This window comes from Carassius gibelio, chromosome A13 (assembly GCF_023724105.1).
Source record: "Carassius gibelio isolate Cgi1373 ecotype wild population from Czech Republic chromosome A13, carGib1.2-hapl.c, whole genome shotgun sequence".
NCBI lineage: Eukaryota > Metazoa > Chordata > Actinopteri > Cypriniformes > Cyprinidae > Carassius > Carassius gibelio.
Window position 1 is genome coordinate 18,390,479 of NC_068383.1, and position 26,188 is coordinate 18,416,666.

General features: G+C 36.7%; 1 protein-coding gene across 1 annotated transcript in view; it reads left to right on the forward strand.

Moving 5' to 3' along the window:
* LOC128026391 (semaphorin-4G) overlaps positions 1-23,348 on the forward strand; it is a 36,805-nt gene extending 13,457 nt beyond the window's left edge. The window contains exons 3-15 of the mRNA XM_052613478.1: positions 5,504-5,652; positions 7,320-7,382; positions 7,454-7,552; positions 7,661-7,754; positions 7,869-7,982; positions 8,524-8,678; positions 11,842-12,017; positions 15,473-15,620; positions 16,380-16,602; positions 16,705-16,820; positions 16,940-17,094; positions 17,869-17,930; positions 18,448-23,348. Coding sequence (XP_052469438.1) covers positions 5,504-5,652; positions 7,320-7,382; positions 7,454-7,552; positions 7,661-7,754; positions 7,869-7,982; positions 8,524-8,678; positions 11,842-12,017; positions 15,473-15,620; positions 16,380-16,602; positions 16,705-16,820; positions 16,940-17,094; positions 17,869-17,930; positions 18,448-19,361 — 2,468 coding nt within the window. The 3' untranslated portion in view covers positions 19,362-23,348. The remainder of the gene's footprint in view (positions 1-5,503; positions 5,653-7,319; positions 7,383-7,453; positions 7,553-7,660; positions 7,755-7,868; positions 7,983-8,523; positions 8,679-11,841; positions 12,018-15,472; positions 15,621-16,379; positions 16,603-16,704; positions 16,821-16,939; positions 17,095-17,868; positions 17,931-18,447) is intronic.
* Positions 23,349-26,188: the final 2,840 nt, after the last annotated feature.

Here is a 26,188-nt window from a genome sequence, read left to right on the forward strand (position 1 = left end):
GAATCTGGAGCCTAGTGGAAAAATACAATGTAACGTGTCAGTATGAAACTGTAGATTATATGTGGATGGGAATACATTTGGGTGTGTGTGTGCACTGTGTATGTGTACTGTTTATTCTGGTGTTTAATGTTATTTGTGGCCAGACTAATTATGTGTGCAAGTGTCGGCCCAGTTCGGTCCAGCTCCATTGGGTTTGAGATTGACCCTGTGCTTCTGACCCAAGGAAGAGTGACAACTGAAAAGTTTCTAGAGGACTGTGGGAAATGCTTTGTGATCTAATAGTGTATCAATCTGTTCTGTTAACATCGTTGGCTCAGCACTGGTGACAGAGGGTAAAGTTTAAGAGGAAAGATGACAGCAGTTGGAAATGAGCACAGAGTGGATCCTTCTGCTGTTTAACTTTTAGCCAGCAGATTAGACTCATGGCTTTTCTTAAGGCTCATGAAATTGGTTTGATAAATGCAATCTTCCAGTCTCATGACCTCTTGCACACTAATTATTATTTAATGATTATTCTCGGCCAAAGTAGAGTTTTCAAGCAGCACCATATAGACACGAATAGAATAATATTCAGAGTAACGGTTAAAGAACAGATTTTTCATGTCATTTTGTACATGGGTCAAATCTTAGCTTTTTAACATTGTCAGGTTAAGGCAAGTCAGTTTGATTGGTGGAAATATGAATTATGCTATTTCCTGCCATCAAAGTACAGGTCTTATCTTGATTGAGGAAAGGCAGAAATCTAGTGTTTGTGAAATGAAATGTAAATTTCAAATCAGAAACAAAATCTGATAACAATAAGCTGTGTTTTTTTAAGTTGGGCTCAAACCATGCAAACAAAATAAATTAGTTGTTTTCTGTCTGTTTTATCTAATGCTAATGAACATTTAAAACAAACAGCCAAATGGCTCTCTTAAATACAAACACCTGTTATCACCTAAAATGAATAACTGTAGCGATAATTATATTAGCGTCCACACTAATGAACAATAACATTCTGTTTTAAGCATTGTGGTTTTGTTATCTGTTGCTTCAATGTTCAGGATCTTTAAAGTGAGAAGGATTCTAATTGGCTGTCATTGCTTTTTATTGTTCATCAGCTGGAAAAAAAAAATCCTGAAGTGATATCATTCCTTTGTCTCGTTCTTGTTATAGTTGTTGTGGACTTCACTATTCTTATGAAATATGAGTGATTATTTTAACTTGGTACCTATAGTTTTCATTTTAGTTACCAAGCTTGTTGTGAACGGCCTTAAAGGGATATTCAGGCAAAAATAGTAAAAAAGCAAGGATGGTCCCCCAAATTTTTTTTTATCATCTTTCATCATTTAATTAGACTCAGGTGGTACGAGTTTCTTTCTTCTGTTGAATTCCTGTTGATGATAGCCATCAACTTCCATAGTATGGGGGAAAAACTACTATGAAGGCAGTGGTTACCATCACTGTTTGTTTACCATCATTCCTCAGAATACCTTCTTTTGTGTTCAACAGAAGAAAGAAACTCATACAGGTTTGGAACCACCTGAAGCTGAGTAAATGATGAAAACATTTTTATTTTGGGGACCATCCTTGCTTTATACATGCCTTTATCATCGTCCAGTGATCCCCTGTTGGCAAAAAAATATGTTTCTCCAGTGACAACCATTCATAGTTAGTTGATGAGTGAGTTAAGTGTAAGAATTGGATGTATTTAATGAAGATGATTGATTTGATCATTAGTAATATAATTTGTTAGTTTTTAAGAGATGTAAGATCTCAGAGTAGGTTATCATTGCTAACCCAATAAACACACACTTAGACACAAAAACGTATGAGAAAATGAATAGGACTGCTTGAGCGTTAGAAAGAGATTATTGAGCATGTGTGTGTGTTTGTGAGCAGGAAGCATTATTAAGGAAATGCAGACGTTTCTGAAACACTGCAGCGCTGTGTCAGCAGGGAGTCACAGGGCACCTTAATTATCTTCTTTTTCTGTTCATCTCTGTCTCTGGTACGCTGTCCCTTTAGCTCACTCCCCTCTATCTCTCTGTAGCTATGTTTGTCAGCTCTGCTGTCATTTTAGTGCTCTGGGTCCTCAGCCAAATCTGGCTGTGCCTCATAACCGGTCCTGTTTCCACAATGCTGCCTACACGAGTGAGACGTGTGACCTGTGGGCTGTGTTTGTTGATGTTTTTCAGAATGTGGTGTTATTTTTGAAGTATGCATACCATACAGCACGTGTCGTGTGCACATCATCACAGTAGTGCGATACACAACAGATTATTGTACAAACAAGGAACCAGGAATGTTTGTTTGTGAATCAGCTCACCTTTGTGTTAAAAGGGCGTTGTACCTCCTAGACTTATTATGGAATGAGTGATGACTGTCTTTTACTACTAAGAGAAAATTATATGTTCAGACATACATATATATTAAATCTATAAAAAGCCAGGTAAACTTTTATATTTTTTTTATTATTTATTTTCCAATTTAGTTACTGTTTGCAAGCAGACAGCCTATGTCAAACTCAGACTTACTACCACTCAAAAGTTTTGGGATGGAAATATATATTTTTTTTATTTTTAGGTTTTTATTTGATCAAAAACACAGTAAAACAGTAATATTGTTAAATACTTTTGAAATTTAAAATATTGTTACAATGTAATAATTTATTCCTGTGGTGTAAATGCTGAATTATCAGCAGTCATTACTTAAGTCTTCAGTGTCACATGATCCTCAAGAAATTATTCTATGTGCTGATTTTCTGCTCAATAAATATTTCTTATTATTTATAAGTATTGAAAACAGTTTTGCTGCAAATGTTTGTTAATTTTTTTTTTTTTTTTTTTTAGAAAACTGTGATACAGTTTAATGCATCCTTGATGAATAAAAGTATTAATTAGTTTAATAAAAAAAATAAAATAAAAAAACAACATAAATTGTACAAATTTGTGTACAACAAATTTTTGCTTGGCAGAACAAAATAGTCATCATTAAACATTTTAACTGGGAATTTGAAACCTATAACACAACCTGATCTCACAGGAAAATTTAACTATTTTATAAAACATGATTTTAAGAAAAAAGCAAGCATGAAAGATTGTTTTTTTCTTGGAAAAAAAAAAAAGCATGAAAGCCCTAACATAACTGAGACATAAGCAGATTGTACGAATGATATCATATGAATCCATACAAATTAGCCACCAATTCACCAAACTGAAAAATAGTTATAAATTACATTTACATGTACATTTAGTCATTTTGCAGATGCTTTTATCCAAAGCGACTTACAATTGGGGGATACATAAAGCACAGACAGAGGCAAACAGACACAGAAAGTGCTTGTAATACCAAGTTTTAGAAATTGTTCAAATAAGTACAAGCTAGGAAAAGAAGGAATAAATAAATATATATATATATATATATATATATATATATATACATATATATATATATATACATATATATATATATATATATATATATATATATATATATACATATATATATATATATATATATATATATATATATATATATATATATATATATATACATATATATATATATATATATATATATATATATATATATATATATATATATATATATGTAAGTAGTTTCGAAAGAGATGAGTTTTCAGCTGTCGCTTGACATTTTTCAGGGATTCAGCATTCCGGATAGGGGTGGGAAGATCATTCCACCAGCCAGGAATGGTGAACGAGAAAGTTCTGGAAAGTGATTTTTAGCCTCTCTGTGATGGTACCATTATGCGTCGCACACCAGCGGATCTCAGACTTCTGGAGGGGATGTAGATTCGTAGTAGTGAGTGGAAGTAGGCAGGTTCTTGCATGTTGGGACCCAGTGATGTTGTGTATATGGAGAAGAGGAGGGGTCCAATAACTGATCCCTGAGGAACCCCAGTGACAAGTTGAGGTGCTTTGTAGATTCGTAATAGTGAGTGGAAGTAGGCGGGTACTGAGCCTGTGGCTGCTCTATATGCAATCATCAATGTCTTGAACTTGATGTGAGCCGCAACTGGTAGCCAGTGCAAGGAGATAAAGAGAGGTGTAACATGGGCTCTTTTGGGCTCATTGAAGACCAGTCATGCTGCTGCATTCTGAATCATCTGAAGAGGTTTGATTGTGCTTGATGGAAGTCCAGTCAGAAGAGAAATGCAGCAGTCCAGCCTAGAAATGACAAGGGCCTGGACAAGAAGTTGTGCAGCATGCTCTGTTAGAAAGGGCCTGATCTTTCTGATGTTGTGCAATGCAAAGATCGAGTGATGTGCAATGAGATTGTGTTACAAATACAATCCAACAAACATAAAACAAATAATACTAAAACAACACGTTATAATATCAACAAATGTTAACAAAGCAACCCTTTGTTACTTTGGTAGAGAAAAGGTCTGCTCTGAAATTCTACATAATAAGAGGCCACACATGATTCATTAAGGTCATGCAGGGAGTAATGGCAGCATGAGGTATATTGTCTTACCTCCTCTGCAGGACACCCTAGACACGAACCTGGAAACATAAAAACAACAGGCAGATTGAACCTTTAATAAGCCCTGTCTCCTTGGTTACTGTTGCTAGGCATGACAAGCTTCCCCACTAGTTTGGCTGCAGTCAAACATGAAGAGAGATCAATTACCCCAAGAGAAGAGAGTCAATTACCTCAAGAATTAATAAATGTGACCCTGGACCATCTCGAAATTGAGATGTATACATAATCTGAAAGTTGAATAAATAAGCTTTACATTGATGTATGGTTTATTAGGATCGGACAATATTTGGCCGACATCTGTAAAATCTGGGATCTGAGGTTACAAAAAAATCAAAATACTGAGAAAATTGCCTTTGAAGTTGTCTAAAGAAGTTCTTAGCAATGCATATTACTAATAAAAAAATACGTTTTGATATATTTACGGTAGAAAATTTACAAAATATCATCCTGGAACATGATCTTTACTTAATATCCTAATTTTTTTTGGCATAAAAGAAAAATCGATTAATTTGACCCTTGCAATGTTTTTTTTGTTTTTTTGGCTATTGCTAAAAATATACCCCAGCAACTTAAGACTGTTTTGTGGTCCAGGGTCACAAATAACATCTGGATGCATTTATATAAAGTAATTAATTATTTTTTACAAAAAAAAAGAGATCTAGTATACCACGTAAGGCTACTGAAACATAAAAACAAGTCGAAAAGTATACTTAAGAATCAAGGCAATCACTTACATTAACTTGGAGAAAATGCAGGTGTGTTTAGTAATGTTATTGATGTTTGTGAATGAGAGGGACACATAGTTTAATCCACAGCATCCACTTCTCAAGATTAATTTAAGATTTGGAAAAGGGAAGCTGAAGTTGAATGTCTATAAATCAAACATGTACTCAGAGACACAGGAGACAGCATCTCACATCTTCACAACACCAAGCACACAACCCACAGACCTTGTGTTTATGGATCCTTTTATGGATAAAATATTTCTTTAACTGGTCTGTCCTGTGTGTTTCAGGGCTGTTGGGCCTCAGGCGCTTCAGAGGCTCGACACTGAACTACAGTTTATTGCTGCTGGAGGAGGAGGCAGGCGTGCTGTACGTGGGAGCGAGAGGGGCTTTATATGCCCTGCAGGCTAGTGACATCTCCAGCAGCTCTCCGCAGACCGTATGTACTGAAAAACTGACTCCATTCCACTGTTATCTGAATAATTTCACTGTTAGGTGTCATTTATGTTTGGTTTATGCATTTTTGAAAAATATAATGATGTACAATTTAAGAGGCCATCTAATGGACTCTTTTTGATTAAATGTGATAGTATGTAAAATATTTCTGTTTGAAATAAATGTTGTACTTTTGAACTTACTATTCATCTAATCCAGAAGTGTGTTTGCACATACAGGTGCATCTAAAAAAATTAGAATGTTGTTGAAAAGTTCATTTATTTCAGTAATTCAACTCAAATTGTGAAACTTGTGTATTAAATAAATTCAGTGCACACAGACTGAAGTGGTTTAGGTCTTTGGTTCTATTAGTTGTGATGATTTTGGCTCACATTTAACAAAAACTCACCAATTCAAGATCTTAACAAATTAGAATATGGTTACATGCTAATCAGCTAATCAACTCAAAACACCTGCAAAGGTTTCGTGAGCCTTCAAAATGGTCTCTCAGTTTGGTTTACTAGGCTACACAATCATGGGGAAGACTGCTGATCTGACAGTTGTCCAGAAGACAATCATTGAAACCCTTCACAGGGAGGGTAAACCACAAACTTTCATTGCCAAAGAAGCTGGCTGTTCACAGAGTGCTGTATCCAAGCATGTGAACAGAAAGTTGAGTGACAAAAAGATGCACAACCAATCGAGAGAACCACAGCTTTATGAGAATTGTCAAGCAAAATTGATTCAACAATTTGAGTGAACTTCACAAGTAATGGACTGAGAATTGGTTCAAGGCATACAGACGTGTCACGGTGCATCTTATCCTCTTGTTAAGCCACTCCTGAACCACAGACAACATCAGAGGCATCTTACCTGGGCTAAGTAGAAGAAGAACTGGACTGTTGCCATTGGTCCAAATTCCTCTTTTCAGATTAGAGCAAGTTTTGTATTTCATTTGTAACCAAGGTCCTAGAGTCTGGAGGCAGGGTGTAGAAGCTCATAGCCCAAGTTGCTTGAAGTCCAGTTTTGAAGTCCAAGTTAAGTTTCCACCATTTTTTGAAAACCAAAGTCACTTCACCCGTTTACCAAGAAGTTTTGTAGCAATTCATGCTTCCTTCTGCTGACCAACTTTTTGAAGATGCTGACTTTATTTTCCAGCAGGATTTGGCACCTGCCCACACTGCCAAAAGCACCAAAAGTTGGTTATAAATGATGTGTTGGTATGCTTGACTGGCCAGCAAACTCACCAGACCTGAACCTCATAGAGAATCTTTTCCATGACACTCTAATTTATTGAGATGCACCTGTAGATTGGTGCTTTAACACTGCAAGGGAGAGCTAAAGTCACATTACTGTATGTGCTGCAGTATCCTAAAATTTAGGCTTATACAAAATTAAGAAAATACACAAATATATTGTATTTAGTTTTACCCTTTCTTTTGAAAGATCACTATAGACTCTTTTTTATATAATTTGTAGTATATTTCCTCCTAAGAATTCAGAGTTTGTTTCACTATTTTGTTTCAACTAGTGTGAATAGTTAGTTAATGTAAGAATCGTTTACATACAACAGCTGGTATGATTTGGCGCTGCAAACTGGAGCAGAGAGTTGCAGTGCCAGGAAAGCATTTTTACAAGTCTTGACAGAAATTCTTGTTAATCTTGTGACAGATTGACTGGGAGGCATCAGATGATCAGAAGCAACAATGCTTGAACAAAGGGAAAGATAACAAGGTTAGTCCTGATCTCTATCTATTGTGTTATCTCTAGTTCACATACTGATGTACACGTCTTCCCCCTTACAGACAGAGTGCTACAACCACATACGATTCCTGCAGAGGTTCAACAGCACTCACTTGTTTACTTGTGGCACACATGCTTTCAGCCCACTGTGTGCATACATTGTAAGTAACTGGGATGGCTACCTATTTATCCCTCTTAACGCAGAGAGATCTTACTTTAGGAGAACATTCATATGTAGGACTGTCTAAATAATTTGATGTGTTTTCCAGAATGAGAGAAATTTTAAGTTCTCGTCAGCCTTCGAGGAGGGTCGAGAGAAATGTCCATATGACCCCACCAAAGGCTACACTGGCCTGTTGATTGGTATGGCATCAATAAGTCAATTAGCAATATACATTTCGCCCTTAGATTGTTTTATCATATGACATTAACAATATTAAAATCTTGAACTATATTTTGACGCTCTGTTTCCTTTAGATCAGCAGATGTACACAGCATCTCAGTATGAGTTCCGGAGCTTTCCTGATATTCGACGTAACTCTCCGAATCCCACACTGAGAACAGAAGAGGCTCCCACTCAATGGCTACAAGGTCAGTTATTAGTAAAATATTTCAGCCCGTACCATCAACTTTACCGTACGTTTGGATCTCTCAATTCATAGTAGGTTAATATTATTTGGCCATTTCACATTACAGTGGCGTCCTCAAGTCTGAGACCACCAGTTAAACTTGGTGTTAAGTTGTAGGATTTAAACATTTTAAAACAAAGAAAAATCAAAAATATTTAAATGATCTCTGAAAAATCATGTGACACTGAAGACTGGTGTAATGATGCTGAAAATTCATCTTCGCCATCATAATGATGACACTGTAAAACATTCAAATAGAAAAGATTCATTTTAAATTGTTTTACTGTATTTTTGATTAAATAAATGCTGCCTTGGTGAGCATAGGAGACTTCTTTCAAAAACATTTCAAAGTCTTACCATCCTCAAAGTGTAGTGACAGTTAGTATTATAAAATGGATATTTATTTTTAATTAAACATTTATTATTTCAATATATTTTTTTTTATTTTACTCAGTATTAGGACGTGACGTACTAACAGCGGTCTTCTGTCTTGTCCTGTACAGAGGCTGATTTTGTGGGCTCCGCGCTGGTGAGGGAGAGCGTCAGTAGCTCAGTGGGAGATGACGATAAGATTTACTTCTTCTTCACCGAGAAGAGTCAGGAGCTCAGTCCATACTTCAGTCACAGCAGAGTCGCACGGGTCGCTCGTGTGTGCAAGGTACGAGGCTAATCACTGTACCTGTTCTTTCTCATAAACATCTTAAGCCTGTTTCATTAAAGTGTGAAAATTAGTGGTAATAAATCCAGACTGTGGTAACACATGCTTTGCATTGTAAAGTGGAACAAAAATAGTTAAGAATTTAATCCGGAAGCAATGGAAGCAATCAACAACAAAGATTTGATTAACTCCACAAAATGTGAACATTGCCTTTGCATTTGAGTTGTTCAGAGACAGCCATTGCCCTGCCCTGGAAAATAGCACACGTACTTAAAAAAAATCCTCACCAAGGTGTTTTTTAACCTCCAAAGAAAGTTTCATTCTTAGCATTGTAAGGGCTTTGCCCTCAAAACACTCCTTTATTTGAAGTGTGGTTTTCTACAGGTTTCCTAACAGGGTTTTATAGCAACGTTGTTGCCAAGCATCTCTCTCTTGAACGGCTCCCTTCCCATGAGACTCGCCTCTCTGTCTCGCTTCTCAACCCATCCGTTTAGCTCTACACACTCAGATACAAGTGCCAATTGAATATGTCTGCCTTTTCCAGACTGCTTCTCCACAGTGTTTATTTACCATCTGATGTTTTTGTGCGTGTTCAGTGTGTTGCTCAATGATCAGTGCGTGCAAGTGAATTCAACTCGTAAGTTTAATAGTTTGTCAAAGGCACAGAGCACTTTTTTGAGGTCTTAGAGGTCGGGATGTTGGATATTCACTGCAAAGGACTTTGTGTGGTTGATAAGTGGTTTAATAGGGATTGTTTTCAAAGTATGTGCCTAATATTACACTAGCTACAAGCATGCGAGATGTAAATCATAAGTGTATTTTGATTAAGCTGATATTATTGTGAAATTAGGTATTATCATTTAAAATGGCTTAATGGCTTTTTTACTAAAATATAGTCTAGTACATATTTTAAAACATGATTCTTTTTTCAGAATCCTTTGATAAATAGAAAGAATCAAGCAAGCAGAAGAACAGCATTTATTTGAAATAGAAATCTTTTGTAATGATATAAATGCATTTACTGGCACTTGTAACAAACCAAATGCATCCTTACTGGATAAAATAATATTGATTAAAATAAATGCATGAAAGAAAGAAAAAAAAGAAAAAGAAATCTGACCCAAACTGACCCAAATTTTTGGACCATAGTGTACATATTAGTAGGTTAGATAACAGACTGAATTTCATTATATTCCAGTGTATTTAGGCCAGCGCTGGTGAAGAGTGTGAAGCAGGCTATATGGACTGAGGGTAAAATGTGTCAGTTTACACAGCAGGGTCACCTTAATGAGTAGATTATTGTTCATTATCCACATGCTAGAGGGATTGTTAGTGTTAATGCCATTAACTGACACTGAGCTGAGGGAAAGCCATATTAAGCATAGTAACTTTGCTGCTGTCAGCAACAGTCTGTATGAAGTCTTAATAAAAGCATTATGTTACTTTATATTGATGTAGGCTAAAAATCACTTGCAGTTTTTTTAAATATCCAAAAAGATCTGCAGTGGATTAATGTATCAGTGACAATGCATTAAGCTTTGGTTTGATATCACCATACATCTGCTTCTGAACATCACCGGCTGAGATGATGGCATCATAAATCAACATTCAAAAGCTAGTTTCCTTTTTTCCCACACTGGAAATTAAAAACTAAGTACTGGGAAAACCAAGAATTGCTGTAAGAAGGTTTGGGGTCTCGTCAAAGTCATTCTTCCATTAAGATTTATTCTCCTCTTGAGAGGCAGCATGGAAAATGGACTTTATCCCCCTGACATAATGGGGGATTCCTTTACATACAAAAAACCCATCCAATTCAGTGCGTTTGCCTTTCCCACAGTCACACTGATGATAATGTTAGATGCCACCAGCCTGCCAAGAATCAGTTTTCCATATTCAAAGAAGTTATAACTTTCTTCTACTACTGTTTTGTAACATTCTTGATTTTTCTAATAGTGTTTCATTAGGGCTGGGCAATATGGCGAAAATTGTCGATTTCTCAATTTTTATGATTTTTAACTAGACAACTTGAAAATATAAATACAACATGATTCAAGTAACTTTTTCTTTATTAACCCTCTAGTTAAAAAAATATATATATTCCAAGTGCACCACACACGAAGATGTCAACATGATAAACCAATCACTTGTTAAACATCATGCAGGAAAGACACATGAACTACAACTACATCTTGCACAAACTTGTCTTAAAAAAAACAATACATAAATAATGCAAGAAAAAATATACAAAAAAAATCTCAAAACTCAAGGTAATTCAAATTCAAAATGACTGAATGTATTCCACCAGTAGACTATTATTAACTACAAATGTTCTGTAGAAACAATGAACAGCAGTTTCTGCCTGATGTCACCATGATGCAAACATGAAATATCATACATGCATACAGTAGTAGCTCTTACAGGTTTTTATTAGATTGCGCTGCTTTTCCATTGTTTTTTCTGTGAAAACATGAATGCTTTTTACTGTTGCGCTCGCGTCTCTTGCAGCGTCTCATGCATGAAACAGCTTTCTAAAAACGCAGCACTCAAGTTAAAATAAGTTCAACCCCAGTCTTCCTGTGAGAACACCACCTAATGATATTCTACTTATGGTCCTTCACTGAGCGCGTACATGTGAGACATGCAGGTTGGAACATTGTTTTCTTTTTACTATTATCATTCACACATTGTTAAAAGTGTCTAATTTTAATGTTTGGTATTATTCAAAATCGCGATTACTCGATTTATAAAATATGAAATTGAGGCAAAACATTGAACTGAATTAATTGATAAAAATCGGAGAAATCGCCCAGCCCTATGTTGAATAGATATAGGCCTAATTGTTTTATGTTTCCTTCACTACGTTCACCTAATGATAAATATGTTAATTGTTTTATGTTTACTTTAACTGTTTACTTTGATTTGTAAGGGGCTTTACATACTAAATGAATACAGTAGCCTACCATTCAAAATTTGCATTAGGACAATAAAATGTTTTTGAAAAAAGTCTCTTATGTGCACTTTTTACAATTTCTTTTAGAAAATAAATCTTACTGACCCCAAACTTTTGAACGGTAGTGTTAATGCAAGTAAAATTTTCAGAAAGGCATCTGCTGTTGTGTCTTATGAATTTCTTCCAGCTGTTTTCTGTGGTTTCATCTTGTAGAGAGACAGAGGGGGTCTCCTCACACTGCAGAAGAAGTGGACCTCCTTCCTGAAGGCCCGTCTGGTGTGTTCTTTACCTGACTATGAGTTTCACTTCAACGTGTTGCGGAGTGTGTTTTTTCTGGAGGGCTCCGGCTCTCAGGACTCTGTTTTCTATGGCATATTTGGTCTGGAATGGTAAGATCTCTTTTGTACTATCCTTTTTGCATAATTGCCTATTTATCTATTTGCAATTGTGTTTGGATTTCATTGTGGGTGTCAATTACTTTAGTTAACTGTCATGATGAAAGTCACCTTTCTGGTTCTCCTTCTCAGAAGGAGACCATCTTTCTTAAAAGATCCTGGCAGTTGTTTGTGAAAGTGTTGTGCTGCCGTGCTTTCAAGGTGGCATGCAAATGACACCTCAGTCGATAGCTGTTAAAGGATTCTGCCAGGGAGCGTCATGTCTTTGCTGGGACTGGAGGGTTTGGTGAAATGGATTTTGTCTATTAGTAAGTTAATCTGTCAACCCTGGCTTGCTCTGGCCATTTACATCAAATGATGTGGCAGCATTTACAGTCCACCAGGATCATCAGAATGAAAATCGCTGACACGTCCTCCTGGAGCACAAAAGCACAAAGCCTGTTTTATTCATAAGCAGGTCACGTTCTCTCAGGAGATCAGAGAATTTGTTCTGCACACGTATAAAGATGCCCATGAGCCTAGCTTTGACTAGTCATTGATAAAACTGTAATGTTGTACTTTGAAGCTTGAGGGCCTCATTTCTGTTTTCGTCAGCATGACAGTGGGGTAATTTCTTTATATTCAATTGTTTCCTTTTACACATTTCTTCAGAGCTAAACTGGTTATAACACATAGGTCACACACGCTTTACGTCTGCCGCTTTGACATGACAGTCTTGACGCCCTGCTGAAACCAGAGGGGTGGTTTTGATGAGCTGCCAGGCAATCAATCTGTGGGCTGCCTGAGGTCTGTGCAAACCACAAATATATGAGTAAGAGTGATGAATGACAGGACAGGCAGGACTATAATGTGTGCTAGGTTAGAATATAATTAAGAGGCAGAAGGAGAGAGAGCAAGACAAGGAGAGACAAATAAAATGAGCACACTGACCTCTAACAGGGTAAGGTTGAACGACTGTGGTGTCACCATGTCATCGGTTTGGGTGTAAAGTTTACTTTGACATTGGTGTTTGTTTTCCTGTGTATTAGGCAATCCCGAATCAGACATGGAATCTCCAATAAAAGACCTTTTCTCTTAAAGGAATATTTCTCACAAATTAGAAATTTCAATCATACATTATCCACTAATGTTTATTTTTATTTTTTAATAGTAAAATTAGTTATTTAATTGAATTGTAAATCTGCTCTTCTACATAAAAAATTGAATGACACATGAGGCTCCATAAAAATGTATTGTGTGTTTATAAAAATGGTTACATCTACAGAATTAAATAATATTTACACAATATACTGTATGATGCCAATATCTAATTAATATATGTCAATAAAACTATAATGTGTGGCATTGTAATCTTCTAACTCATTATTGCAATTTTGATAAAAATAACGATACACTGATGACACGTTCAAATTAGCAGAATTGGCAACAATTTAATTTGTAAAGTAGTAAGACATTGTACAGTGTTAAAGGGGTCATATGACATTGCTTTAAAACAAAACATTATTTCGTGTATTGTACACACAAAACAAACCAGCAAAGACCAGAGGCAAATGAGCACAATATAAAGGGAGCAGAGCAAACAAGAATCAGGTGAACACAATTGGACAAACAAGGAGTAAACAAGGGGGTTTGGTGATTGAAAACGAGGCAAACACAAAGAAAGATACAGCCATGTGCTCAGGCAAAAAAACAAAGAAATATTAAACAAAGATAGGACATACAAGACTGTCAGGGCAGGATCCTGACAGTGGGGACATAATTATGGATTAAAATGATTTCTACTATCTTTTTACGCATTGTGTTACATTACACCGTGTAAACATAAAACCATGTCTGCATTTGTGATCGGAGAAATGACAAACAAGAGTTGCTACTTTACACTGCTCAAAACTCACATTTGAATCGTCAGTGGCAATTTTTTTTAATATGAAAACTTATTAATCCCAGATTCAGGAAACAGTCCTCCGTAAAATGCGCTGCACACATCTGAATACTTGGGTTGAACTGTTGTGGAACAGTGTTGTGTCCTCTTTTGGAAGACCTAACAAAGTATTTTCGCTTTTGCAATGAAACACAGCATCTCCACAACATGGTGGCGGCAACAACAATACTACAGCGAGAATACAAGTTATGCCTTCTTTCTTTGCATAAACATTAGGGCGGCATTATACAAACCTTCCCACACAGTGATGTAGACTTGGGGGCGTGTTTAAAGAAGGTGTTTTAGGAAGGCGTGGATGAGTCTTAACTTTTATAAAGAATATCTCTTTGGGGTTTGATCCTTTAATCTTTGCAACTTTACAGATCTTGTTTATAGCTTGTAACACTCCAAAGAGAAAGGAAATATTGAAATCGTATCATATGACCCCTTTAAAGAGCATAAGATATATTACCTGCTTTTCCACTATCTCCGACATTCATGTACGATTGTCTCATTCCGACCCCTGGTGGCAGTCGCGCAAATCTTTCAATTGGTTGTGAAGCAGCCGTTACCCTCCGATTATTTGCAATGGTAAAATTTATGAATAACGAATGTATGAAAATATCCAGACAAAACATAGAAGGATTTCTATGGCTGAACAAATTAAATGATTATGTAATTATTATAAAATAGTTAGGCGGGCCTGCTAATTATAAAGACTCTAAAGACCGCAGCCTCTAGTATCAGTCACCAGTGAGCCTCTTGAGGGTTTACCTGCACAGCTCTAACTAGCTAACCTCTGTTACACACCAAAAGTTCAAATTTGTGAAAAGACGGCTTAATGACCCAACACTCAGGTACCAGTTGAACATATTGTTGTTCGTACAAAAACTGAAATTTTTATTTTACAGACATTTTTATTTTGTTTCGAATGAGACTGGGTGAGTAGATGGTGACAGAATTTCTAGTTGACCCATTCCATTAAACTACTACTAAAAGCATCCTCCCCCTTCATTGCTGTTTTTTCCCTACAGTCACTTTTAATAAGTGCCCCTTCCTCTTTTTTCACTAGGTTGTACTCATCACTTGAGGAGCTTTGACTATGTTCCTGTCTCGCCCCCTTCACCCACTCACTGTCATCCCTCACCTCTCTCACACACTTTTTGATAAATTTATAATCTATTTTTCGTGTTTCCATGGTTACACAGTGGGCTTTTGAGGGTTTTATGCCAGCATGCTAAGACCTTGAGAAACAATGAACACAGTATACAGACTGAGAGGCTCTTCGGTTAATAAACCCAAGCATACAAACTGGAAACTGGATCAACCACAAAGCGCTCACACCTAGGCTGATTCACCATTTTCAAGAATTCACCTTCTATTCACAAATTTTCTTTGTGCTACCTTGAAATATATGTTAAAAAAATGGCTGAATGTTGGTGGCTCAGGGTTTTACCTGACATCATGTAGTGTTGGATTTCTCCCCTTTGTACTGATTTGAAAGTACTAATCAGTTCTTCTTTTTCAGGAAAAACGTAAAGGCGTCTGCTATCTGCCAGTACTCGGTTTTGGATATCCAGTGGGCCTTTGAAGGTCCTTACATAGAAAACAAAGAGGACTCCAGCTCCAAATGGACCCAGTACACAGGGAAGGTGCCAGAACCACGACCTGGCTCGGTACGGCCAACAGTAGCTATACTGGATTACAGTAACACTGATCCCCTGTTTCATCTTACACTGGCCTGATTATCCTCATCTCTAAAACACTGCCTTCTTGCTGACTGTGATGGGGAAGCACAAGTCAGCACTATATTGGTAGAGCTGCTCAAGTTTTCTGATCGCTGTGTGCATTACGCACAAGTCTCTGCTTCAGAGAGCACAGCGAGGTACAGGTAGAGCGCAGATCTAATTTCATCCAGAAATCAGACGCTGATGAGCAATTTTATGGAATGCACATGGAGAAAAGGGGCTTATTTCATCAAAGTGCTTTGCCATGGGGATTAGAGGCAGGCAGAAAATCTTTGCTGATTGGCTGCATTATGAATTTTGAATCTGTGATATTGCTAATGAGCAAGTCTGTATGTGAGTGAGCAGCTTTAATTGCCGTTTGGAAGTTCTCCGAAATTTAAAGGATTTTGTTTTTTCCAGTCTATTTTACGTTTTTGAAAAAGAAGCTTTTCTTCTGTAATGCTTAAACAGTGTCAGATAATTGAAATTATGTAAATTTCCCATCAACAGACAGAGAATAGCTCAGTGTCCTATATTCTCAACAAAGTCTTGGAAATCAGTGGGCAATCCCACTGTGTCAGAAGAAGGGAGAATTTCAGACCCTGTATTGTTTGTGTCTGCTATCCTTTCAAGGCTGTGAAAATATGGCAAGATGTATATGCTATTGCCAGAAAGTAATATTACTTTGCTCATTCCATTTCTTTTCAGTGCATCACAGATGATCTTAGAGCAAAAGGCATCAACTCATCCATTAACCTGCCAGACAATGTCCTTCACTTTGTCCGTCGCCATCCACTCATGTACAGACAGATCCTTCCTCAAGAACAGCGCCCTCTGCTGTTTAGGAGGAATGTGGACTACACCAAAATTGCTGTACACAGAGTTACTGCTCTAGATGGTCAGATATACCATGTACTCTTCATTGGGACAGGTAATGTATGTTACAGTGACCTTTCTTTAACTCTTATCTATCAAGCACTTTGTGGTATTATTGAATGCAGCTGTGTTCTGAGTTGTTTTGATGTTCCTTCAGACGAAGGTTGGCTGCTAAGGGCTGTGAAGGTTGTTGGTAAGCTGCACATCATTGAGGAGCTGCAGCTGTTTGAGGAACCCCAGCCAGTAGAAAGTATAGTCATCTCTGAGAAACAGGTGAGAAATGAGTCTCCAAGTCTCCAAATCCATTACATTCAGTTTGAACTGATAGGAGTATGACTTGATTCTATGTACAGCCCACAATGTGAATCTTACTTCTCTCTTGAACCTTTCAGATGAGTGTGTATGTGGGTTCGCCCACGTCAGTGGTGCAGTTGCCCTTGTCCACATGCAGCAGATACTCCTCGTGCTTTGACTGTGTGATGGCGCGTGATCCCTTCTGTGCCTGGGATGGACTGGAGTGTGTGGAGATTACATCACAAAACAGAAGGTATGGGTGCATGGTCATGAATACTAGGTACTTCGGTAAAACTTTAGAATAAGGTTCCATTAGTTAATGTTAGTTAATGTATTAATTAACATGAACAAACAATGAATAATACATTTATTACTGTATTTATTCATCTTCGTTAATGTTAGTTAATGAAAATACGGTTATTCATTGTTAGTTCATGGTAATTCACAGTGCATTAACTAATGTTAACAAGCACAACTTTTGATTTAAATAATGCATTAGTAAATGTTGAAATTAACATGAACTAAGACTTATAAATGCTGTAGAAGGATTGTTCTTGCTTACTTCATGTTAACGAAAGTAGTTAACTAACATTAACTAATGGAACCTTATTCTAAAGTGTTACCGGTACTTCTGCTGTCCATTCTTAACTTTTTAATTAATTGTATCCATGTCATGGAACCACCTACTAGTGGATCTTGTATACGTGTCCAGCCCAGAGCTGGTGTACTCTGATACACTGACACATAAATATATTGATATCATTTTGGTTAGTCAAGACACTTTTTTTTTTTTGTGCTGCATCAGTAGAAATATATTTTTTAATTGTGCATGCTCATTTACCATATTTTTACATTAAGTTACCTTTGCCTCCATAATGCTCATTTAAGTTTAATCTTTAGCAACTCTTAAAATTAATATTTATTTTTCATACTGATGTTATAATGCTGTGATACCTAAATTCACTCCTAAAATTCAGAATTTTTGATATTGGTGCATAATAATAATAAAAATATCTTCTGTTTACAGAGCCAATCTGACACAAGATATTCTGAATGGAAACCAGGGCTGTGATGAATCAACAGCAGATGGTATGATGATTCTGGTGCTGGTGTGATGATTCAGTGTTGTTTTATTATAAAGGTGTTATTATATACTTTTATTCATATTTGGAATTAGCTTTCATTTGAATATTTTTAGCTTTAATTTTAAATTTAACTGTAGGTTTTAGTCATTTTGTTATATGCTTTTGCCATTTTTTTAATATTTCTATTTAGCTTTAATTGAGTTTTATTTTTATATTAATAATTTTAGCACTTAAACGTTCAGTTAGTTGCCAGGGCTAAGTTGCCAATGTTTTAGCAATTTAAAGTTTTTCATCTTATGTCTTCATTTTATTAGAATTTATTTCAGCTTTATTTCATTTAATTTTCAAATGTAAAATTTCATTTAACAACAACAATGTGGAGATGTGTTTAAAACTGTGTGATAATTGTTTTGGAGTGTCCAATGAATCACTGTTACTGCAGTAATGTGATCAAGTTAATTAACCCTAAATTGTTCCAGTGTCATTATAATTGATGTGTGTGTGCTGTTGCTTTGTCATAGACCAAGTGTTACACCGCTCGCGCTCTGTGATGGCGGGTGATGACGTGCTGCTTCAGTGTGAGCTCAGCTCCAATCTGGCAACCCCTGAGTGGATGCTGAATAGACAGGAACTTCCAGGTTATGGACTGGACTCTGGTTACCGTGTTGGCACTGACGGTCTCCTGGTCATCGAGGCACAGCCTTCCCAGAGCGGCAACTACTGCTGCTTTGCCCTGGAGAATGGTGTCCATGTTCCTGTGGTGATCTACAGCTTGACAGTTCGCAGAGAGCTTCCCGCACCTCCTCCTGTTGAGCCAACACGGCCACGGTTGACCACAGCGATCTACTGGACCATTCAGTCTTCCAAAAGTGACCCCCCGAATGACTCCCATCCAACCCCAATGTCTCCTCACTTCGAGTTCCTGTCTGTGAGGAACATGGAGGCCATGTACCTCTCCCTAATCACAATTCTAGGAGGCCTGTGTTTTGTTCTAACAGTCATCCTGATTTATATGGGATTCTGTTTGCAAGGACAGAGGGGTAAATACTCTTTACGGGCTGCAGCTCGTGCCGAAAGAAAGCGAGGTGCCCACATGGAGCTGAAGACCATCTCCAGCCACTGCAATGGGAAATCAGACGCTCACGATGGTCTGCTGCAGATCGTCCCTGGAGAAGCGACAACGTCACCCAACAAAGAGCTTCCTCCTGCTCCACCTCCCCCACCGCCTCCAGAATCAGAGTACGTCAATGGACTCTCTGTCACTTTACCCAGCGTCCTACGCAAGATGAATGGCAACAGCTATGTGTTGTTGAGACAGACAGATGGAGACACCACGTCTCCACTCTATTACTCCTTCACAGAGGAGCTCAACAGGATCCTGGAGAAGAGGAAGCACACGCAGCTGTGTAGTAAACCTGATGAGAGCTCGGTGTGAAATCAGCCCACCCTGTGGAGATGCATTTGAACTCTCAAGTATTCAAGGGCAGTGTCCTCGTATAAAACCCCTTCTTCACCAAGACTAACTTTAACGACATTCTAATGAGTAGCTACAGCTGCTTTTATTGGAAGCTAAACAAAGCATTGGTATTCCTCTAAAAGGAGCAAGCTCCCTCTCCGTTTACATTTCAGATGTAGAGCTTGTGACTTTCAACAGACTGAGGAAAGCCTACTGATCACAAATAGCAAAGAAGAGACACATACAATGGAAATTCTACCTCAGCAAACGGTACCGCACAGCTTTTGGCTTGTTTCGGCATGCTTGCTTTCAATTCGAGAACAAAAGAGCCCATCTGGGGGAATCGAGTAAATGATTCACTTACTCCACACTGGTACCGGAAGAAACATTTACAAGAGAGCATTGTAAAAAAGCAACAAGATGAACTCAAATGGAGGTATCGCACCAGGATGGAGCATATCGCGTGAAAACTCTAGCGCCGTCAAACACTGAATGTCTTTGATATGCCTTTCATTTGAATATTTTCTAATTTATGCCAACACTGACCATATCAGTAACAGCTTGTATTAATAATCATACTTAAAAAGAGCAGGGATAACAGACTTTAAAAACAATTAGAAATGCGCTTGTAGTGTAAATATGGCATTTATTGTGGGAACCCAGAAAGATGATAGTATTAACCACTGAGATGCACTTTATGGACCGGTAGCATTTGTTTCCCGTGAAGTTGTGCTTATTGTGACAGATCTGGAGAAGGTGGAATGGATTACAAGGACGGGACCATTGAGAAATATGTGAAAGACAATTTGAATTGACTCTGAATTGAAACTGCTGTGAGAGGGAAGACTAAGTATCTGTTTAACACTGAGGAACGGACCCCTAAATGTGTCTGGATTTTGTTTGTCTCAGATCTGTATGTCTCTTGTAGTATATTAAGTCCACATGCACAAGAAAGATTGTGATTCCTTGTCAGAATCCTTCATCAGAATTCCGAGGTTTCCATGGCGACCGCAGAGGTAAAGCTGATGCTGACCTTCTCAGATTATCCTTTTGACATGACCAATTTTTGCCAAACAGGTCTCATAGTTTTAACAGGAAGAAGCGAATTAGAACGACATCATGAAATTAGGCTTCTGCTGCCAGTAAATAAACTCAATTCAATTCTAGTCGGGACATGATGAACAATGAGTATTGTAACGTGGTGATATTGGGGGGTTTAATTATCCCCTACACTTCCAGTAAGTCCATTAAACTGTTGTGTAAATGTTCGTCCTGGAACTGCTCCAACTGCTCCGACTGCCCACACATGCGTGCAAGAGCATTTTGGCGTATCTCCCACTATACTTTAGGGGAGCGAATCGCCTGGTTCTGTCTGTTTAGATCAGAATATGCAGATTGCAGTGGAGCCGAGTGGAGAACATTAAGGCCACATGTTCAGAACAGAGCTGAGATGAGCACTGCTGATAGTGTAGTTTGCTCTCTCTCTCTAGTGCTTCATGTTCAGACTTACTGGTTTTGGAGCTGGACTTACTACTTCACTTTCTGTTTTTTTTTTTCTTGAACAATTCAAGATGTCATTATTTAAATATTAATCCTCATGTCATCGCAAAGTTGTATATTGTTATTTTTACACAGAAGAAATATTTAAGTATCTTTCCATGGCTCTGTCTATGCAATTTAACTTTATAGTGACTAAAAAGGATAAAATGAACTTGCAAAAATTTTTATAAATAATAATAATCATAATATAAAAAATAAGTAAGAAAAATACACGTTTTCCATTTGAGTTAAGATTATTTTTCTTACCCCATTGATAGATCTTTTTTCTTGTTTCAAGTGTAGGATTTTGATATTTGATGTCTTGTTGTGTTCTGAAAAAATTATGTTGTTTTGCTTTTCAAGTATATGTATCTTGATTTAATAATACTGTGATATTTCTACAGGAAAACGAGACAAAAATATTAAGTAGGAAAATAACATTTGCAGTGTAGACATACACCTCATATTCCAAATCTTTTGAAGCCAGATTCAAAATGCTTTTCTTTTACGCAGAAGCAACATTGTTTGAGCAGACCTCTTGTGAAGAATATAGCACACAACTCATATGGATGAATTTTATTGTACCATTTTTTGAGCTTGACAGATTGTTTCCTGCCATAAATCATTCATGTTTTTTCCTCCATCACCTCTCCCTCTCTGAATCCTCCAAAACCCTCTTTTTTATTTCCATTTGACAAATGGCTTTCATGTCCGTGCATACACCTCCATCATAGTGTCTAATGAGAGCAGAATAGATCTGCACACCGTTCTGACCTCCGCTCTCCCAGAGGGTCACAGTCTGTGATTAGATGCTTGTCCTTGTTCAGTTCATATGGTCTGCTCCTGCAATGTTTACATCCCTTGAGTCTTATATTCCTGCGAGAGACACACTCCTGCGGATTCTTCTAACATGCCAGAACAGGTTTGTGGACAAGAAATATCTCGTCTACTGCCCGCATTCAAAGTGAGACTGACAGAGAAACATCAAAAGAAAGTCTGGAGAACTTTTGGTGTGTTTTTCACATATTGCCTGGCTTCAGAAGATTTAATATACCACATAACGAGTCTTAATGACCACTTTTATGTTATTTCTTAATGCTGTTTAATGGCAAGAGCTACATAATATTTTCAGTTTTAGCAAATAATCACAGCATACAGGTTTGGAATGACATGAGAGAGAGTGAATAATGACAGAATTCCCATTTTTGAGTACACAAACAAAACACAGAAACTTTTGGCTGTAACATTTTGGGTTTATTTTTTGAAGGAGAGCCTCATATCAACTGATGCACAGTCCCAAAAAATGAAAGTTTCAGTCCTTACAAAACAATATATCTCTTTGCAGCGCAGTCCATAAAGCATAATGGAGTCGCCGTTGAGGTTTATTGGAGAGTTGTTATTGATTGTGTTACATTGTTGTGTTGTTGTACTATAAAGCCATTAACTATTTTCAATATGAACTTAGTATTTCATGAATAATTAAAGAGGTTTATGCCCAGTATAGATGACCAGAAGAGACATACATAGTTGAACTGGTCCCTTCAGTAAATCATTTTATTCCAGTATACAACATAACTGAAAAATGTCAGTTGAAATATTTATTTTATAGCTTTTTTACCGTTTTGTGTATATTTATTTTAGTAATGTTTCAAACGGGGGTTTTCTAAATAGTGGTTGGTTAATGTTTTCAAACATTATTTACAATTTTTGAAAAACAAAAACGATATAAAAACGAATATATAATAATGTAAATATGATGCTGATGATAATGATAATAATACAAATAATAGAAATATAATTAAACCCAAATAAGTCGAATAAAGCATGTGTTAATTAAATTTCCTTTATTACAGTATTTTTTTTCTCTAAAAAAATTGTTTCCAGTTGCATATGTGCTAAAATGTTACACAACATTCCAACTAAGATGGTATGCTTCCTATTCCTCATTTTGTGTTAAGAGAACATTGTTAAAGCTCCTGCAAAGCAGACCATGTCTCAGAGTCAGTGTTGTATGCCTCTTCAGCCGTGGGTAGGATTGTGTGGGCTGCCTCTGGAACTGCATTTAATAAAACTGGTACGACCTGTGCCTGGCACCATGGTGAAAAACACCATCGAATTATTATCAATTTGCTTAATGTTTAAGTCCGCTCTCTTCATGCAAGAAACATTCATTCTCGACTGTCTTTCCCTGTGTGCGTTCAAATAGGCATAACCCAAGGTATGCATTTAATGTGTACCGTATGTGTTTCCTTTTGTCCATGGGTAAAGTGTTATGCTTTGTGTTTAATTAACACTGTAATACTACAGGGACGTGCATGCAGGGAGGAGGCTGAGAAGTGTGAATTAATTATGTTCAACATCAGAAACTTGTAAGTCTGTTTACATCTGCCCTAGTAAATTCTTTTAATAAACAGTATTGATGCTTCAGTTAGTGTCTCTTTTTGTTTTTGGTATTATATGAAATAAATGCAGAGATTTCCGCAGGTCTGTTTCCATGAGTCGAGCATAATATTCAAAAGGAGGTTAGCATACTTCACCTGTGGAGACGTGTAGGTGCTACAACAAAACATGTAATTAGCATCTGACACATCAAATACAGCTGGAGCAGGTTGTTCTGTGGTCAGCTGGCATTCACCAACTGAGAGAAACTTTTCTCTTTCCTACTGACTTGAAATCTGCTGCAGAAAATGAGCTGAAACAAAACAGATTTTAACTATGAGAGGGTGTGGGAGATGCTTCATTCAAGAGGGCAGTCACAAATCACCAGATCATCTATTAAAAAGGAGTGAGCTCTTTATTGTTTTATTAATGAGTAATGTGCTATCATCTCATTTTGTTCAATGATACCCATCATGCATTAAAAGGTATTAATCCGTCACCATTACATAAATGTTTGAAAGGGTTTTACTGATGGTTAGTCTTGGACTCAGAACCAAGAAGAGTTACAAATCTCTAAAGAGATTCAATTATTCATGGCATCATAGTAAACCATGAGGTCGCATGTCAACAGAAGGGTGTGGGGTTCTGTTATTCTAGTGATACAGGATAAGAGAAGTGGAGATAAGCTGTGTGTGTACGTGAGGAGGAGAGTGGTTTTGTGTTGCTGGAGTCTCTATAGAAAGTGACTCATTACATTATTCTGTTCTGTACTCTACTAAAAGGTCCCAGTGAAAGCATCACACTCCAGTCATGGTTTGAATTATGGGGCGAATTAATATTTGAATCCACTCAGAGATATTGAGACAAGGCTGGGGCGTCAATTAGAAGTAGCTTAAATGTAACATAAAATTATATATCACTGTTACGTAAAAAAGCTTCAGCTGGGTTTTAAATGTGTCAATAACCTCAAACGTTAAGACGTGGACTTTTAGACCTTAATAAGGTTAGATGCCATACAACTCACAACTTTCAAAACTTTTATGGATCATTTTATTTTATTTTATTCAGAAAAATGTTTGATCAGCTGATCAGTGACATGTTTAACAACAGTTCCTCACAGCTTTGTTTTCATTCCATAAGGTCACACAGAAGCAAACACAGCTTTCTAGTCAATGTGGTAATTCTGTGCATTGAACCCGTTGTAAACTCTGCATGGAGAAATCTTTTGCATGGCTTCCTGTCTAGCTAAATATCATGACTATTTCTTCCCCTGCGAAAATTAGCCAAATCAGTTTTTTTCAAAAATAAAATCTTTTTTTGCTTTGCCGGTCAGTGGTCTCTATATAGCATAAGATTTAACTCACCAGTTAATATCTTGACATGGTATGGTATATACATGTCTGGATGTATCAAAAGATATTGCTTTTCTGTTATCACGTGACAATAGCAAATTATAATATATTGCCCTTTACACGTCTCTTTTTCTCTTTTCATTCTGCCCTTACTCTCTGTCTGTCTCAAATGTGTGTTTTATTTTTTGTTTTTTTTGCAGGTAACACACATGAACAGACATATCACATGATTTTTTCCCCACCATCATTTAGTGGCATGTACTTGCTTATTTGTCTTCAAAGATTGTTTTTAACTCTGCATGTTGCTTGATAAGAGTCTGGTACTCCTCTGAAGATGATAGACATGCAGGATCCTTTCACAGTTGCTGTAGATGATGCCTCATACAGTGTAAGGCAGAAGTTGATGTTTTCAGAAACGTGTCTTCACATCTCAAAGCCCTCTTGGATATTTAGTAATACAATAACCCTACAGTAAATCCCTTGAGGCTCTCTCTCTTCTAGTCTCTCCTCGACCTGTGATGATCCTTTTGATGAAAGTATTGCGCCATCTAGTGATCAACCGTGATGCAGGCACTGCATGAGATGATTTTAGAGGAGGCATCATGTTCTAGTTGGATTTTACTGTTAACAACAAACATATTTTACATATTATAACCATTATACTTAGAAGCATTAATAACCTTTTGTCTTTTTTGGTAAAGATTGCTTTATCGAATGATTACTTCTACTGGATCATTTTAAGGAACCACTGCCATTTGTGCTAAAACGTGCAAGTAGTTTAGTTTTCCTTATGATAAATAAATTATAACTGAAAAATAAAAATAAAATAATAATCCCAATTATTTATAATTGTTTTCCTATTAAAACATTTTCTGCCAGTTCTGGTGCAATCAAACTATTTTTTGATTATATTATATTATATTATATTATATTATATTATATTATATTATATTATATTATATTAGCTTGGGAATATCATTAGTGAATTATTTACAGTCAGTGTTCTTGGACTTTGTGTCAAAAACAATATTTTCTTTCTGTAAAAATGCAGACTTTATTCTTTTCAGAAAGGTTTTGAGTTATTGAGCTTGATGAAGCCAATATCAGCATAATTAAAATGAAAAAAAAATGGAAGCCTACCTAGTTTTTAAAGGCTAGAAATGTCAAACTAAACAGAAAGTGCAAGGTCAAAGAGTGCATTATCCCAAATGCATTTAAAAAAAAAAAAATCAATATTAATTCAGTGTTAAAATCTAAATGAAAATGAAGTTTTCGTGCATTTCTGATGAAAGTTATGATGAAATGCCAACAACAAAATAATATAATTATTTTATAAATGACTGATACAAAGCAACAGATGAATGTTTTGCAATATCCTTACTTAAATATTAAAAAAATAATAATGTAAAAATTGTGATTTATAAATGATTTGTCTTAGAGATTGAGATGATTTCGCTCCTTGTGGCTGATGAATTGCTGATTTAAATCAGATGGACAAAAGCTAAATCCTTCTATGTGTGACCGTTACCTCAATAC